The sequence below is a fragment of the Neoarius graeffei genome, chromosome 15, assembly GCF_027579695.1.
Source record: "Neoarius graeffei isolate fNeoGra1 chromosome 15, fNeoGra1.pri, whole genome shotgun sequence".
Classification (NCBI taxonomy): Eukaryota; Metazoa; Chordata; class Actinopteri; order Siluriformes; family Ariidae; genus Neoarius; species Neoarius graeffei.
In genome coordinates this window covers 52,278,258-52,297,300 of record NC_083583.1, presented here as the reverse complement: position 1 = coordinate 52,297,300, position 19,043 = coordinate 52,278,258, and the positions used below count along the sequence as shown (strand labels likewise).

Here is a 19,043-nt window from a genome sequence, read left to right as displayed (position 1 = left end):
CCGAGAGGTGCGGTACACCCTGGACCACAATACGAAAATAATATGTAGGGATGCACCGATACGTTCCGTCTGAGGATGAGAACATGCATTTCGCTACTCGTTGTATTTATAGCTATCTTGGTTGCTGTGATATACTGCTAGCAATGAACTCCTCCTTGTGCTGAGTTTTATATTTATAATACAACAGCGTTTAAACCATCTCTTTAATAAAAAGCGTGAGTACCGGTGTGGGCGGCACGGTGGCATAGTGGTTAGCTGTCGCCTCACAGCAAGAAGGTCCGGGTTCAAGCCCCGTGGCTGGCGAGGGTCTTTCTGTGTGGAGTTTGCATGTTCTCCCCGTGTCCGCGTGGGTTTCCTCCGGGTGCTCTGGTTTCCCCCACAGTCCAAAGACATGCAGGTTAGGTTAACTGGCGACTCTAAATTGACCGTAGGTGTGAATGTGAGTGTGAATGGTTGTCTGTGTCTATGTGTCAGCCCTGTGATGACCTGGCGACTTGTCCAGGGTGTACCCCGCCTTTCGCCCGTAGTCAGCTGGGATAGGCTCCAGCTTGCCTGCGACCCTGTAGAACAGGATAAAGCGGCTACAGATAATGAGATGAGTATCGGCTTATCAGTGAATATAGTCATTGAAAATAAGAATGAGGTCTGGTGAATTGTACCTTACGAGGGCACTTCAAAAAGTTCTTAGCTTCACCCAGAAAACGTCACAGGAGAAAGATTGTTCTTGCATCGTTTCTGTGGTAGAGGCTGTAGCTACTATGTCATCGTGTTGTAAGAATGAATGCAACAGTTGCACACTGCACATACAGGTGTTCCTATTAAAATGACCAGTGAGCGTATACAATTCGGTTCACCATTCGAAATAAATGGACTAAAGAAATTGCTTTCAGACGCGTTTATGCGTAGTACCGAAGGAAAGTTCGTTCCTGTTTTAAAATATATACTCCAGGTCGTCCCCCTTTCCTCGCCTTCTTCAGCCAGTGGTCCCATGTGTGATGTAGATGTGACGCATTTCCGAGTCATTACACGAAGTTGTCGAAAAGAGTATTGAGACCACTGAGCTCTAGCGCCAGGCCTTTTCTAGGAAATAAGAGTTTTGGTCATGCATGTGTGTGTGTCAGCTTTGGTTTGGAGGTTTCAGTTTCGAAAACTGTAAGAGGTAAGAGTAGAATAATATAAAGTACAGACGCTTGGTATATTTTACTTCTGCGATTTTTAAATTGTTCATTTTTGGATTACGGGGTGGCACGGTGGTGTAGTGGTTAGCGCTGTCGCCTCACAGCAAGAAGGTCCTGGGTTCGAGCCCCGTGGCTGGCGAGGGCCTTTCTGTGTGGAGTTTGCATGTTCTCCCCGTGTCCACGTGGGTTTCCTCCGGGTGCTCCGGTTTCCCCCACAGTCCAAAGACATGCAGGTTAGGTTAACTGGTGACTCTAAATTGACCGTAGGTGTGAATGTGAGTGTGAATGGTTGTCTGTGTCTATGTGTCAGCCCTGTGATGACCTGGCGACTTGTCCAGGGTGAACCCCGCCTTTCGCCCGTAGTCAGCTGGGATAGGCTCCAGCTCGCCTGTGACCCTGTAGAAGGATAAAGCGGCTAGAGATAATGAGATGAGATGAGATTTTTGGATTACGCTTCATTTTTGTGGCTACTGCCTCATAGAATGAATGAATGAAAATATATATATATATATATATATATATGAGTGATGAGTGATTCCACGCTTATGGGTACTGAAATGGGGACATGAACTCATCTCATCTCATTATCTCTAGCCGCTTTATCCTTCTACAGGGTCGCAGGCAAGCTGGAGCCTATCCCAGCTGACTACGGGCGAAAGGCGGGGTACACCCTGGACAAGTCGCCAGGTCATCACAGGGCTGACACATAGACACAGACAACCATTCACACTCACATTCACACCTACGCTCAATTTAGAGTCACCAGTTAACCTAACCTGCATGTCTTTGGACTGTGGGGGAAACCGGAGCACCCGGAGGAAACCCACACGGACACGGGGAGAACATGCAAACTCCGCACAGAAAGGCCCTCGCCAGCCACGGGGCTCGAACCCGGACCTTCTTGCTGTGAGGCGACAGCGCTAACCACTACACCACCGTGCCGCCGGGACATGAACTTATTTTTAAAAATTCACCTAAAACCATTTCTTTTTTTACCATCAGGTCACAAAACATGTAATCTTTAATGAATGATATGTTAAAAGATAACTTTAATTTTCTGAGATGTAATAAAAACATATTTATATGCCAAAGTCAGAACGTAACAGAAGTGTTGTGGACATATATATTCTCAATTTTAACAATGTAGAATTACTTTTTGAAACATAGGAAGGTGATGTTTTAGCAAATATAATGAATAAACATGTGTAGTAGAATAAACATACACATTCTTTCAATAAGATTAACATGGTATATAGCTAGATTGTAATTAATTTGTAACAGACGCGAGATGGACAATCGTAACAGAAGTAATGGAACAGACATCATTTTGGAACTCATAGGCTTGACTTTGGCATATAAATATGTTTTTATTACATCTCAGAAAATTTAAGTTATCTTTGAACATATCATTCATTAAAGATTACATGTTTTGTGACCTGATGGTAAAAAAAGAAATGGTTTTAGGTGAATTTTTAAAAATAAGTTCATGTCCCCATTTCAGTACCCATAAGCGTGGAATCACTCATTATATAATATATATATATATATATATATATATATATATGCTGTATTTACTGTACGGATGTGGTATCAGAAAATATTTTATTAATAAGCAGTAGCCACATGTACCCATAGGGGACCTACTGTTTAGCATAGTCTCCTTTAACTTCAATGCACTTGCTCCACTGATGTTCAAGCTTCACTATTCTTTTGTGGAAGGTGGTCACATCTTAAGCTCCTCAACAGCATGGATGACTTCATTATCGCTTTGAAAATGGTGACCATGCAAGTGGGATTTCAGTTTGGGAAACAGAAGTCAAATAGTGCCAGGTCGGGTAAGTAAGATGCATGGGGCAACAGTTCAAAGCCACATCTGGCTGCTTCTGCCTCTGCTACCTGTGCTGTATGGATGGGCAGATTGTCCTGGAGAAACATCACGCCAGCTTGAAGCTTTCCTCTCCTTTCTTATTTGATTGCGTCTTTAATTTGAGTTTTTGTGGACAGTGATATTTAATAGTTATTCCACGAAATCGAGTTGTACGTGAGCTGACAGCCGATGAAGCGTGTAGCACCGAGTTGGCTATAAGCCATGTATGACGAGATTGAGTGGAATAACTGTTTTATTCTCTCCACATTCACTGGATTTTGAGAAACAGAGCATTTTTTTTTTTATTTTTTGCAAATTCGATAAATAAAAACTTTACACAAAATGTCTGACAAAATCATTTCCACTCAAGCGGACTTCTTAAAAACCTATCGACGTCTGCATGAATTGACTTTAGTATTGTTTTTTTTTTGTAGAAAGTGCCATCTTGATGTCGTGTCGAGGTATAGAATATCTTTAGACATTTATTTAATTCTTCCTTGGACATTTCAGTTCTGTAATTTTCAAACTTCTTTGAACTTTTGAACCAGTCTAAAAGAAAAATTCCACAAATTTTAATGCTTAAAAGATGAAGAATGTGAACAAATTGGCAAAATGACAATAGCAATTTGTGAAAATATGCTATTATAATAATAATTCTTGAAAAAAAAGATAAGTTTTTACCATCAAATACTTTCATTCCATATTTTGTTGCTTTTTTTTTTTGTATTTTTTGAGGTTTTGTTTTCGAGTAGAGTTTTTATTTCGTCCTTGGTTGGTTCAGCAACACGCTGCCATTTTGTTTTTCTCTACTCACGGTATATGAGCTGATAGCCTAGTAGTAGAGTAGCCAATCAGAGCGCATGATTGCTCATATCCAGTGAATGTAGGTAGAATAAAAGGCTTTATGGGCGGCACGGTGGTGTAGTGGTTAGCACGGTCGCCTCACAGCAAGAAGGTTCTGGGTTCGAGCCCAGCGGCCGGCGAGGGCCTTTCTGTGTGGAGCTTGCATGTTCTCCCCATGTCTGTGCGGGTTTCCTCCGGGTGCTCCGGTTTCCCCCACAGTCCAAAGACATGCAGGTTAGGTTAATGGGACAGCCTTGGCACCTAACTCCCAACTGTTCCCTGGGTGCTGTTAGCATGGCTGCCCACTGCTCTGGGTATGTGTGTTCTCACTGCTTTAGATGGGTTAAATGCAGAGAGGAATTTCACAAGCATGTGATGAATACATACAGTGATGCCCCAAAATGGGAGTGAGGCCAAGAACTTTTTGAAGAACCCTCATAAGTGATGAGCAAAGTGTACACACTAAACTGCTCTCATACTTGACTTTCTCAGCGTGTTTACTTCACCGCTCCGTGCTCGCTAATACCTCTGTGTGAACACTATTCATGGCACCTTGCACTTATTTTTTAACTGCTCTGTGCACTTGGGTCTATTAAAGTTGCCTTAAAATGCTTTATCAGGCTACTTGCATTGTAGAAAAAAAGACACTGCAGTCCTTCTTCTTGATAAACTGTTTGCATTCAGAGTTTCTTCAATCGCCATCATTACACATGAAGTACATTCAGATTGCTGATTTGCTAATCATTCCTACTGACACACGATATTAAATGTTGGTATCAGAGAATGTTTTTCAAACATTACCCGATAACAGAATCAGTATTGGGCGGCACGGTGGTGTAGTGGTTAGCGCTGTCGCCTCACAGCAAGAAGGCCCGGGTTCGAGCCCAGTGGCCGGCGAGGGCCTTTCTGTGCGGAGTTTGCATGTTCTCCCCGTGTCCGCGTGGGTTTCCTCCGGGTGCTCCGGTTTCCCCCACAGTCCAAAGACATGCAGGTTAGGTTAACTGGTGACTCTAAATTGACCGTAGGTGTGAATGTGAGTGTGAATGGTTGTCTGTGTCTATGTGTCAGCCCTGTGATGACCTGGCGACTTGTCCAGTAGTCAGCTGGGATAGGCTCCAGCTTGCCTGCGACCCTGTAGAACAGGATAAAGCGGCTAGAGATAATGAGATGAGAATCGGTATCAATGCATCCCTAGTAATATATTGACACAGTTAAAAAAACAACAACCACCCAAAACTTAGTTTATTTCCCTGACTGAGAATGAATATGGTTATGTTCAAGTACATTCATAACATGCAATATGTCAGGATTTTACACAAACTCAGGTCCATACCTATGAAGTACCATGCTCCAAAAAGTGGTGAGGCAACAAGCTGGTCGATCAAGACTTTTTTGGCAACGGTCTTTACCATTTTTCCTGCATAAATCCTGTCCAACCACTGATACCAGTAGTGCAGAAATGGTCCCATTGTACATCCAACTGCAAACATGCGCCCTGGGGAACGTAGGAAAGCTTGAACATACATTTCAAAACAGACATTTCATTCAATTAAAAATACAATTTTAAACTGAACACACTAACGAAGCCACTGTATCTTTCTGTTAAATTAAACAAATAACCTGGACACGTAAGAAAAACGAGCCTATAATTTATGTTTGTTTCACATTTATCGACGGCGTCTCGGGTGTCAGCAGTTTGTAATAGTTCATTTTGTGCTACAGGAAAGTCTTCAGGACAGAGGAAGTAGTGCTTTCTGGTTGCTCAGTAACAAGATCTGGTCCATTTTTTCTTTCTTAATGTACAATTATGTGAAAAAGAAAGTACACCCTCTTCCAGTTACATGGTTTTACCAATCAAGACACAATAAAAAAATAAATAAATAAATCCTCTGACGGGGCAGCACGGTGGTGTAGTGGTTAGCACTGTCGCCTCACAGCAAGAAGGTCCGGGTTTGAGCCCCGTGGCCGGCGAGGGCCTTTCTGTGCGGAGTTTGCATGTTCTCCCCGTGTCCACGTGGGTTTCCTCCGGGTGCTCCGGTTTCCCCCACGGTCCAAAGACATGCAGGTTAGGTTAACTGGTGACTCTAAATTGAGCGTAGGTGTGAATGTGAGTGTGAATGGTTGTCTGTGTCTATGTGTCAGCCCTGTGATCTGAAGATCATGGTGTCATCAGCAAATGCGGCGCACTTGGAATTGCTTACGATGTCAGGCAAGTAATTTACATACAGCAAAAACAGGATAGGTCCAAGAATTGAGCCCTGAGGAACTCCAGATGTAACAGTTTTCTCAGAAGATGTTAGCCCAAGGACAGTTACCCTTTGTCTTCGGTTGGCAAGATACGGCTCCAGCCATTTAAGGAGGTTTCCCGATATGTTAAAACTGCGTATCTTTCTAATCAGAGCAGCATGGTTCACTTTATCAAAAGCTTTGGTCATGTCCAAATAAACAGCATCAATCTGCTTTCCAGCATCCAGGAGAACTCCAATGTGCTCGAGCACTTCGATGAGTTGTGTAGTACAAGACTTCCCTGGTAGAAAGCCATGCTGTGCACAGGGCTCTACATTGTGCACATTTCACTCGCATTTGCAAGCGAATTTTTCGGCATGCGAATGACGAAAAAAAACGCGCATTCGTGCAAGGGCTTCTTGTGGCCGACAATTTAGGAAAGCACTGAGCACAGACGCGACGAGTTTAACATTCTAAAATGTATCAAACGTTAAACTGCAAAGTATGTAAATCCAGCGCTGGATAGCCTACCTAATATAGTGTAACGAGTAACGGCCTGTATTGTTGTGTGTGTGTTCAGTGTCGTGTACGTGTGTGATCTGCCTGCGCCTTGCTCCCTGTCTGTAGTTGCGTGCATTGCCTCTGTCTTGCACTGCGGTGGTTCCCACGGTAGCCGGGGTGTGTGAAAAAGTTACTTTTTTTTTTGCCGTTCTGCCATGCTAATGCGTTTTACCGGGACATGAGATTTCAGCATTTTTATTCTTCTCGGTCTGTAGCTTGAATAAGTTTAGGCTACTGAATAAGACTTTCAGTTAAAGTTGAGTCTGGTGCTTTTGTGCTGACGCTACAATAGCCTACTATCACAATAAATATCCCCCGTAACGTTTCCCGTTTTCTACTCATCTTTCTGTGATTGCCCCTCTTTCCCACGGTTGTATGTTGTGGGTGTGGCATTAGGTGGGAAAAGTGCTTTTTAGGGATTCATCAGATCATTCAACTGAGAGATAACTGAGAGCTAGTTCGGACCGAGCTGAGAAATATATTCGCTATGCAGAGAATAACAGCGTTTTTTAAAAGCAATGATGGTGGAAACAAGAATAAAAGAACAGACGAGGAAGAAAGTGTAGTGAAGAAAGCTAGAACGATGGGAGAAGGTGCGGGAAAATTATATAAATGAGATGGAAAGCACACACCCCAGTGCAAACATTTAGATGGGAACATAACACAGCAGAAAAACAAATAATATACAGTACAGTATATACAAATGGTGCATGTCACAACACAGCAGAAAAACAAAGAATATATATACACAACTGGGCGTGTTGAGTTGCAGATGTTAATTGCACATTAGTTATAGAAACTCAGTTCAGCTACAAAACTCAGGATATTGCACTGTATTTGGTATTGCATTGTATTGGGTATGGATGTAAAAGTGTAGAAATATAAATATAAAATATACAAAAGCTATAAAAACTAAAAAGTTGCACTGTAATAAGTATTGCATTGTATCAGGTAAGTGTGAGAATATTGTCCTTTTAGGTCCTTGGTGGTGCATTGTTGCACCTGCCAGAAGTGGCATCAGTCAGTGCATGTAATTAGCCTTTTTCACATTACATCACTTGCAGAAGAACCTCACATCCGTTTTCAGCCTTTTGAATGGAAGAAGAGGCGGCATGCTAATCTGCTGGCTAACAAGTAGCAACCATAGAAAGTCAGTAAACTTCCTTTCCAAAACAAGGCAGATAGGTGACTGGAATGGTCGCTAACAATACATAATGATAAACAACAATGCGCAATATTATTATCAATCTTATCTGTGAATAACACAGTTTTGTTAACATATGTTGCCGCCGTATACCTCTTCTTCCATTCAAAAGGCTGAAAACGGATACGAGTTCCCCTGCAAGTGACGTAATGTGAAAAAGGCTAATTGTTCAAGGTGGTTATGGCCTGTGGGAAAAAACTGTTTTTGAGTCTGTTGGTCCTTGCTTTGATGCACCTGTAACACCTTCCTGAGGGCAGCAAGTCAAAGAACTCAGAGCCAGGGTGGGAGCTGTCCTTGATGTTGTTAGCTCTGCTGAGCTCTGCTCTCTATTTAGCTACTGTTTGTTCATTCATTCATTCTCAATTGAATTTTGCGTTTTATGTGTTGGTGTGTCTAAGGTTTGCGCTGCAATAAACCTTTAAAATGAAAACCTACTTGTGCTTGTGCCCCCATTTTTTTCCCTGTGCTCCTAAAATTTTTAACTTAGGAGCACGTGTGCTCCTGAAAAAAAAAAGTTAGTGTAGAGCCCTGGCTGTGCATCACTGATTAAGTCTAGTAAGTGATCATGTATATTGATGACAATACATCACTCTAGAATCTTCGAAACTATCGGCAAGAGGGAAATCAGTCGATAGTTTTCAACCTGAGTTTTGTTGCCCTTTTTATGGATGGGTACGATGTTAGCCAGCTTCCAGTCACCAGGGAGGGTGCCAGAGCTAAGTGACAGGTTAAATAGCCATACTTGCATAGTCTTTTTCTAATTGTACTATCATGAACTTTAACATGCTAACTGTGGCCTATAGAGTCCTAGATGTAGTTCTTGGGTTATTTGCAATTTCTCTGAGTATTGCACGATCTGACCTTGGAGTAAATTTGCTGGGACGTCCACTCCTGGGAAGATTGGCAACTGTCTTGAATGTTTTCCACTTCTGAATAATCTTCCTCGCAGTAGAATGATGGATTTCAAATTGTTTGGAAATGGCCTTATAACCCTTCCCAGACTGATGTGCAGCAACAATTGCTTCTATGAGATCATTGCTGAGGTCTTTCCTCCTTGGCGTTGTGTTAACATACGCCTGAGTGCTCCAGACCAGCAAACTGCCAAAACTTCTGCTTTTTAAGAGGTGGCCACCCTTGCTGATCATCAATTAATCAAATTCATTTGATCAGCAACACCTGGCTGCTAATTGCCTTCATAATTTCTATGGAAGCAGTAAGGGTGTACTTAATTTTTCCACACACTGCTATTACATTTTTGGCTTACTTTGTGTTAAATAAATAATGACAGGGTGAGGACGTCATCTGAGGTTGGATTTGCCTAATTTTAAGACCTGGTAAGAACCAGATGATTGTTTAATTATGCCCTGAGACTTAAAACCTAGACTTGAAAGAGGGTGTACTTTCTTTTTCACATGACTGTAAATGTGTTCTGATAGCCAAAAGATCATGAAATTTGAATGAATATGCAAATCAAATGACATTAATCAGTGACATTCTGTCTGAAAAACAGCACTAGTAGACTCTTCTGCTCAGTTTGGTGACATTTTAAACCCATTTGTTGACTTCATTAAAAAAAAAAAGGGTAGGAACAAATCTAGTACTTTTTTAAGCAGACGTCAGTGATTAACTTTGGGCAATACCAGTTGAGAACACAAGTTCAGCCAATCACTGATCACATTTTTCCCCCACCTGTGTACTTTGCTCTTTATTTTAAACTCTTTTCTTGAATATTTTAAGGTAAATGAGTTACTGCATTTTTAATCATTTCCTTTTATTTCTATTGTTGCATTCAGTGCTTGGAACGGTGTCATTTTTGACCTCTATGCATTTGAGATACAAAGTGGTGGGGGAAAAAAAAAAAACAGACAACACAGTGTTCACCTTTTGTGATGAATGATGGATATTTTCCTCCTCAAATTGTATAATCAATTTTATGCAACAAGCAAATATATGTCTGCATCATTGATTGATCTAAAGTAAATAATTTGTATACACAGTATAACTCGTTTAAAAGGTAAGAAGTGCTAGTTTGTTTACTGCTGATTCTTGTGCAGCCATGTTGATTTAATGTCACTCCCTGAACTCGGAGGAGCTCATAGTTGGGAAGACTAGTAGCAATTTAGATTTGAAGGGGGTGTTTTGTTTATCTTTTCCAGGTCAGAAGTTGGGAATTGGGTCTGTCTCAGAAACTGGGTGCTGTGGGGGTCCCCCACTAAATATACTCACAGTCAATAAACTATATGGTTTTGAATGGTGATGTTGGTTTTAATTTGAAATAAAATGATGAAAGAAATAATACAGATAAAATTAAACCTTTGATGTGAATACTCTATTCGGAATTTGGCAAAAATTCTGCAAATTTGTGGAAAAATGGCGGCTTGATCTGGGACATGATAAATGGTTGACTACATCACATTCCCTTAAAAAGGTTGTAGTACACTGAAAAGTCTACAGTTATCACTAATTGTATTTTAAGTTGAGTTCTCTCACTGGGATGCCCAAACATTGGCTCCCGACCCTTCTGCCTTGTCGTGGTGCGAGGGCCCGAATGTACCAATTTCCCAGTCCCGGGGTAGGTGCAACATCCCTACTCTGTAACCTCAAATGAGGGGGTGGAGATTGGGTAGTCGCTAAAGGGAGGGTCCTGGGTAGATGGAGCTTGACAGCCCTGGCAGGCTATCCATCTAGGAAAAGGACAACTCTGAACTCAAACCCCCCATGCTTCTGAGGAGAGGTTTTTGAGCCAGAAGCTAGGACAAGGACAGTCTGATGTAAAACCTACGACCCGAGGACCTCGCTGTCACCGTCCCAGCTTGCTAAGCCAAGGCAAATGAACCCTGGGCGTAAAGGGTGGGGACAGTATTGCGCACACACTCACCTTAAAAAGCCTTTGCGCAGGCCCAAGGGGCAAGTCCACGTCCTCCCCCACCCTTCCCCCCTTCTTCCAAGCCCTGTAGCGATGGGAAAGGGGCGAAACGGCAGGTGGAAGATGCCACTGAAGCCGCAGTTCCAATCCTGCATGCAGGCGGTTCAGGATATTGGTCGTCTGACTGTTGACCCCGAAGATGACATCACTCAGCAGCACCCTGAACGACCAAGCAGCCCTTTTTAGGGACAGCACTGCTTGCTCCACATGGAGACAAGCCTAGAAAAGGTGGCCTAAACAAAGCTCATCTTCCTTTCACCCAGTTGGCTAGTCGTGGTCAACAGGCATCTTCCCAAGCGGTTGAACAAGAGCAAAGAATAGTGGCTCCACACCTGCCCCTAAAGGTGTGACTGGACTCAGACTGGCATGCTGGAACATCAGGACAATGCTAGATTCAGCAGACAATAACCGCCCTCAACGACGCTCTGCTTTAGTTGCGCATGAGGTCTCCTGCCTGAACGTCGAAATCGCTGCCCTCAGTGAAGCCCATTTCCCCAGACGTAGGCAGCCTCAAGGAGCAGGGTGCAAGCTACACCCTTTACTGGTCAGGCAAGCCACAGTCAGAACGACGTCTTTCAGGCGTGGGCTTCATGATCGAGAACATCATAGCCTCAAAGCTGGAGAATCTACCAACAAGTTACTCTGACCACATCATCTCCATGCGCCTGCCACTGAAAAAGAAGCAGTATGTCACTCTTCAGTGTGTATGCCCCAACTCTTCAAGCAGACCCCGCAGACATAGATAAGTTCTACATAGACTTGCGAAATCTAGTACGGAACACCCCTGTGCAGTGCAGAATGCCATACAAACCACCGCCTTGTGCGATGCAAGCTTAACCTCCACTTCAAGCCCAAGCCAAAATGAGGAGGTCCTCCCAGGAAGAAACTCCAGATCGACAGCCTGAAGTCAGCTGTAGTGAGAGCTGACCTCCAAGTCAACCTTCAGTCGAAGTTGGAAGGCCACAGATCCCGGTCCTGAAACACTTTGGGCTCAACTGAAAACCGCCATCCTGCAGTCCTCTGAAGAAGTCTTAGGGTTCTCCGCAAAGACGAACAAAGACTGGTTCGATGAAAATGACCAAGAAATCCAACAACTGCTGGCGAAAAAGAGAAGTGCTCACCAGGCTCACCTTGCACAGCCTTCCTGTCCTGTGAAGAAAGCTGCCTTCCACTCCGCATGCAGCAACCTCCAGCGCAAGCTGCGAATCATCCAGAACGAGTGGTGGACCAACCTCGCCGAGAAAATGCAGCTCTGTGCCGACACTGGTGACTACAGGGGTTTCTATGAAGCCCTAAAGGCGGTCTACGGCCCCTCTCACCAAGTGGTGAGTCCTTTGCGCAATACCAATGGCCAGGCTCTCCTCACGGACAAGGAGTCCATCTTGAACCGCTGGGCAGAACACTTCCAAACCCTCTTCAGCACCGATCGCACTGTCAACAACTCTGTGTTCCAGTGGATCCCTCAGCAGCCTATGATAGAAGAGCTGGACTTGGCGCTGACCCTTGAGGAGGTCATCAAAGCCACAGATCAACAGAAGAGTGGCAAGGCTGCAGGTGTCGATGGCATACCGCCAGAAATTTGGAAGCACAGAGGCGCAGCACTGCACTCCAAACTTCACGAATTCTTCGTGTGCTGCTGGGAACAGGGAAAACTACCGCAAGACCTCCGAGATGTTGTCATCATCACCCTGTACAAGAACAAAGGGGAAAAGTCAGATTGCTCGAACTATAGGGGGATAACTCTCCTCTCCATCGCAGGCAAACTCCTAGCAAGAGTTCTCCTCAACAGACTGGTACCTGCTGTTGCAGAACACCACCTCCCAGAGAGCCAGTGCGGCTTCAGAGCCAACAGGGGTACCACCGACATGGTCTTCGTGCTCAGGCAACTCCAGGAAAAATGCCGTGAACAGAACAAGGGACTATACGTCACCTTTGTAGACCTGACCAAGGCGTTTGACACTGTGAGCAGGAAAGGCCTACAGCATCTAGGTTGTCCCCCAAAGTTCCTCAGAATGGTCATCCAGCTGCACGAAGATCAGCGTGGTCAGGTCAGAAGCAGCAATGACCTCTCAGAGCCCTTCCCGATCATCAACGGGGTGAAGCAGGGCTGTGTCCTTGCGCCAACCCTCTTCACCATCTTCTTCAGCATGATGCTTCAACAGGCCACAGAAGATCTCGGCGATGAAGATGGCATCTACATACGATACTGCACTGATGGTAGCCTGTTCAACTTGCGGCGCCTACAGGCCCACACCAAGACCCTACAGCATATGTCGTGTACAGTGCTGTTGATTGGTTGGTTGATTAATAAGTAAATAAATAAATCCAGAAGTTTCTTTTGGTTCCGGGAGCTACTTTTTGCTGACAATGCCGCCCTTGTAGCCCACACAGAGTCTGCCATGCAGCGTGTAACATCTTGCTTCGCAGAGGCAGCCAAGCTCTTCAGTCTCGAAGTCAGTCTGAAGAAGACAGAGGTTCTCCACCAGCCCACCCCCCAGGAAATGTACCACCCACCCTGCATTACAATTGGCGAGACAGAACTGAAGGCAGTTCAGCAGTTCACCTACCCAGGGAGCACCATCTCCTCTGATGCAAAAATTGACAAGGAGGTGGATAACAGACTGGCAAAGGCAAACAGTGCATTTGGCAGACTCTACAGTCGTGTCTGGAGCAACAAGCACCTGAAGAAAGCCACAAAAGTCAGCGCTTACAGAGCCATGGTACTGACTACCCTCCTGTATGGTTCGGAGTCATGGGTCACATACAGACACCACGTACGACTTCTAGAACATTTCCACCAACGATGTCTCCGCTCCATCCTCAACATCCATTGGAGCGATTACGTCACAAATGTTGAAGTGTTAGAGTGAGCAGAGATCACCAGCATCGAGGCCACGCTGATGAAAACGCAGCTATGCTGGGCAGGGCACATCTCCAGAATAGAGGATTATCATCTGCCCAAGATCGTCCTCTACGGCGAACTCTCCACTGGGCACTGCAACAGAGGAGCACCAAAGAAGAGATTCAAAGACTCTTTGAAGAAATCCCTGTCATCCTGCCACATCGACCATCGTCAGCCCTTGTCGCTGACCGAGAGGCTTGGCGACACGCTGTTCATCAGTCAGTCTCCTCCTTTGAGAACAACCGCAGAGCTGCCCTTGAAGTGAAGCGCAGTAGGAGGAAGAACCGCATCTCCACAGCACCAACCCCAGACTCATCATTCCCCTGCAGCCGCTGTGGCCGAGTGTGTCTGTCACGTATCGGCCTTGTCAGCCACCAGCGAGCCTGTGCCAGACGTGGACAACGCCCTTAAATCTTCACTAGTGAAGCCAAGAATTTTAAGTTGTAACTTTATACACCTAAGGATTGGTGCGCTCACAGAATAATCATAACCGTAATAAAACATCATGCAAAATATTTGATCACCGTTGTATCTCCATTTTCCGCATACCCAAAACCAATACGATCGTGTGTTTCGATCTAAACGGAAAGCCTTAGGGTCAAGGTCACTACCTCACCAAAAGTAGTAACTTAAAATCACTACGCCATATAAAAATTTAGTTATAAATCTATGATTTTGTTTTCTAAAACGAAAGCTGAAAGTTAGGTATAGAATACGTTTCTTACAGAATATGTTACGATGGTAGCTGGTCTTGTATGAATTTCTGAGCTATAAAATGAGTTGTGGTCTATTTTTTACTGTAGCATGGTATGTGTGTGCGGGGAAGGACACACATTAACAATCTGCATGTGTAGAATGGAATTTTCCACTCCAACAGTTAGAAGTTGATCGTGCTTCCATTTGCGGTCTTTGTTACGCGAGTGATCTGTTCGGACGTTATCACTGAAAAGGTGAGTTTTGACAGTGTTATTTTGTTTTAGTCTTGCAGTATAAGGCAATAGAATGTTTCTTTTTCATCTTACTTTCATATTTCGTAGTGTTAGAGTATTTTTGGCCAATGTTTTGCAACCACGGTCAATTTAGATCGAACTTTTGATAGAATCTACGGCCAGTCATTTTGCCCCGCCCCCCGCTCCGTCTGGTGCAGTAGTGATGTCCTGTTGCTCGCGCGCCGCAGCAAAGGCCTGCGCGACCTTCAGCCGGTACAGTCGCTGTTCTTTTACCACCGCCGTTATTCTCATCTTTCCGGTGTGTTCTTGATTTTTCCATTGTGTCCTATTTCTCCATATCAAATACCCAAAATGTATCATATTATTCATATTTAAGTGAATAATCAATTCAGTCATCATAACTTGGTGTTTTTAACCCAAGCAATCAAAAAGAGGAAATTTATTCAATATTTTCACTCATCTGTGAAGGAGGGGCTTTAATTCTTCATGATATTTTATATGGAAATCAATTTTACAAAAGCATTTGAATTGTAATCAAAAAAACGTTTTCCACAGTGGAGGCCGGATAAAGCAAGATGCTATCTTTATTCTTATTAAACATGACAAAAGAAACATTGAGTGTTAGGTAAATGCAAAAAAAAAAGTAAAATTAGAAAATGTATTTTTTGACCATAATGTCCCAAATGAGAGACCAGTTTCTGAGACGGACCCAATTACAAGTTACATTTCATAACTATTCACTACTACTGTTTCATTTTTTTCTCTGTTCTTAAAAGAAGGTATAGCGTGACCAAAGACGACTTCTTTCTGTAGGAAACAAATTATAATATATTGTATTATATATTATATGGACACGAGCGTTTTAGTAGGAAACACGCCACTCGTATTTTTCATACGAGCTACATCCCGGACATGGAGAATCAAAACTGTGACATAAATGTCACTTGTGAGGAAATCGATGAATTGTTTTGATAAATTTGGGTACTTTTTGTTTGTGAATGTGTCAATATAATAAAAAGAAATTCACACGTTGGGTTGAAGATATGAAGTTTATCTTCTCATGTTGAAAAACTCACATTTTTCATTGGAAATACATCACGGATCTGAGCGACATATTTAAATAATATTGGCTAGCGTTGAGTGGCATATCAGATATATTCCATTCAGCTAGCATGATACTGAACGAGTCGAAGACGAGTAGCTGAATGGAAAATATCTGATATACTATGAAAAAAAGCCAGCCAATATTATTATTATTATTATTATTATTATTATTATACATACACATTCCTTTCAGGTGTTCAACGCGTCTTTATCAAAATTCTCTCAAAATCTTCCGTGTTTAATGACGCAAACCTGGTGGCCATGTTTGCTTACAAATTGTGACAGTCGCTTGTGAGCACGGACGTTTTATGTCTCCGACATGTGATGTCATGCTGTCTTGACAGCCATGCAATATCATAAACCATACTGCACACTCATTCTCCATTGGGTAGAGTGACGTAATACACGTAGGATAAGCGATATGCTAACAATATTGCATGCTATCAAACCAAATGAATGAACCCTGATAGAAGGGAATAGAATGTTTTTATTCCATCGAAAAAGTGTCCTGTATGTATAATAATTTCTGATTTTTCACTCTGATCACGTCACTCCCAGTATTTTCCCACTGACTTGACGCATACTGTCAGAATGGTGAACTGGTTCAAAATTAAAATTCTTTTAATTAACTTGCATAATTTTTTTGGGGGGTGATGTGTCCATATAATATAAAGAACATTACATGGTGGCACGAAGATATGAAGTTTATCTTCGTGTTTAAAATATTCCAAGTGCCTTCAGACATTTCAAATGTTCTTTCTTCATACAATTTGCAGTGTTCTATGCAAATTACACTGATGAATAAATACATATGCAAAATAGTTTATGACAACACCCAGTGACTTCCAGCTCAATGCTGCCAATTTAGCAAGTTTGTCGCTAGATTTAGCGACCTTTTGTCCTTCCTCGGAGATAAAAGTGGGAACCTCTATTCTCCTTGTCCAGTCTCCGTGTAAAACAACTCTAATTTAACACTATCCATAACACTGTATATGGTAAAGCTGCCCAGTATCTAACATCTTCCTTTAGGGCGTATTCACACCTACGTTGTTTGGTCCGGACCAAACGAACCAAATTTCCCTTGGTCCGGACCTTTTGGGTTGGTCTGAATACAAACCACCGAACTCTGGTCCGGACCAAACAAGCGGACCAAGACCGAGCTGCAAGGTCGGACTCGGTCCGGACTAAAGGAACCCTGGTGCGGATCTTTTGGAGGTGTGAAAGCAGACCGGACCTAATCTGACAGTTTTGCTTTTTTGTACCTCGGGAGCTTCCGTCGTTTGTCGAGCATTATGGGAAACAGAGTCTTGACACTCCACCGCAAAGTGCAAACACTGTTTCGGTTGTCAAGGGAACCTTACAACAGTCATTCAGGCTGGACTACAGAGTACAAAAAATGAGTAGGGGGCAAACGTGGGCCGAGGAAGAAACGCGTACCCTTGTGGATATATGGGCAGATGTCCACATATCTGAGCTTTTGGAGAGAACACACAAAAATGCCGACGTGTTTGCTGTATTCAGTGAGAAAATGAAGGAGAAGGGGTTCACGCGCTCCCCAGAACAATGTCGGCTAAAAGTGAAGAAACTCCGTCAGACCTACATTAAAATCAGGGACATTCTTTCAAAAAGTGGCGGTACTAGCGACTTGCGTGAAGAGCCAGAACTGTCACAACATGATGTGCGCTCATCAGCGCTATCCTCCGTGACTATTTTTGAACTTAACGCTTTGTGCGCGTGTCGTCTCTGACCAATAGCTGAACGACCTCAGGGCGCGTGGCTTTGTTGACAGATTTTGGTCTGCTTACTAAAATGTACAGTGTGAAAGCGAACCGCACCAAAATGAAAAAATAAAAAAAACATTTGGTTCGGACCAAAGCAAGTGAACTATCGAACTATCCTGGTCTGAATACACCCCAAGTATTCATAATTCCCGCCACAACACCAGGTCTGGACCCCTATCTCTGTTTGTTCCCCCAGTAAAGTCTTTCGGCCATTCCTCACTTAAGGACACTGGTACCATTGCCTGGAATGAGTTACCTAGTCACATTCAGTCTACCGAGTCTTAAGGTGTTTTCAAAAATAAGGTTAAAATTTTCTTATTTGATCAACTTTATCAACAGTCACAAAGTCCTTTTATTATGTCAGTCTTACTTGTTTTTTTTTAAATCTACTGTATTAATTCGTTTTTGTTGGTCCATTTTGTGCTTATATTTATTGTGCAACTTTGTTCAAATTTTTTAATATTATTATATTTTTGTTTACATATCATTACGTATTTACTATTTACCCCTATTTTTCCCCATTTGATTCTTACCAGACAACAATGGAATAAGTGTTATACACTTTCTTGTGTTATCCGTGTATCTTAATGTACACTATACTATATTCAAGTGGTGCTTGAAAGTTTTGCCGCTTTTCCACTACAAACGCGGCTGAGCCGTGCCGAGTCGAGCTGAGTCGGGCTGAGCGGGGCTGTTGGAGTTGCATTTCGACTACAACCGCGCTGAACCGTGCTGGCTGGAAGTGGGTGGACACATTGGGTGGAGTTAGCGAAAGTGGGTGGACGTCACGTGATGTCGTTAAGCAGCGCAAACAGTGACATCAGTGACAGTGGCGGAACAAGTCAGAGCCGGGCCGGGGGCGGGGCAAATGACCGGGCCCTTTGTTAAAGCTTATCATAACATCATTTTAGGCTACAAAATGTCCGCAACTGCGGTGTTTACCAATTTCAACACTACCGGGTGCAACTATGTTATTTAGTACATCAAGTCCTTCAAACGAACATGTAACTCAGAAACAAAAAACATTAGGATACTGTACATGGCTCATAATAAAACATCAATAGCCTATACTGCGCACATTATTTGAAGGGCATACGAATGAGCGCTCAGAGGTTGCAACGGTGACAGGAAGAGTCAGAAATAAAAGGAGGGCGGTGCAAACCTCACTGAATGCACTGTGTTTACCAATTTCAACACTACGGGGTGCAACTATGTTATTTTGTACATTAAGTCCTTCAAACGAACATGTAACTCAGAAACAAAAAAACATTAGGCGACATACTGTACATGGCTCATAATAAAACATCAATAGCCTACTGCGCGCATTATTTGAAGGGCATAAGACGAGCCTTGCGCTCCGCGAACTCGTCCACGATGCTCTGTATGTCACTGATTCAGTGAGCTTTTAAGCGGTAGTCTCACGACCCGAATAGTAAACAATAAACATGGAGGACATGGAGTCGTTAGTGTTGCTGGTCTTGGTGCTGTGGCTTGTTGTCAC

General features: G+C 43.2%; 1 protein-coding gene across 1 annotated transcript in view; it reads right to left on the bottom strand.

Annotated features, from left to right (window-relative positions):
- The window catches only part of mpv17l2 (MPV17 mitochondrial inner membrane protein like 2), a 33,491-nt gene that overhangs the window by 6,151 nt on the left and 8,297 nt on the right, over positions 1–19,043 (bottom strand). The window contains exon 2 of the mRNA XM_060940560.1: positions 5,222–5,383. Within this exon, the coding sequence (XP_060796543.1) occupies positions 5,222–5,383 (162 nt within the window). The remainder of the gene's footprint in view (positions 1–5,221; positions 5,384–19,043) is intronic.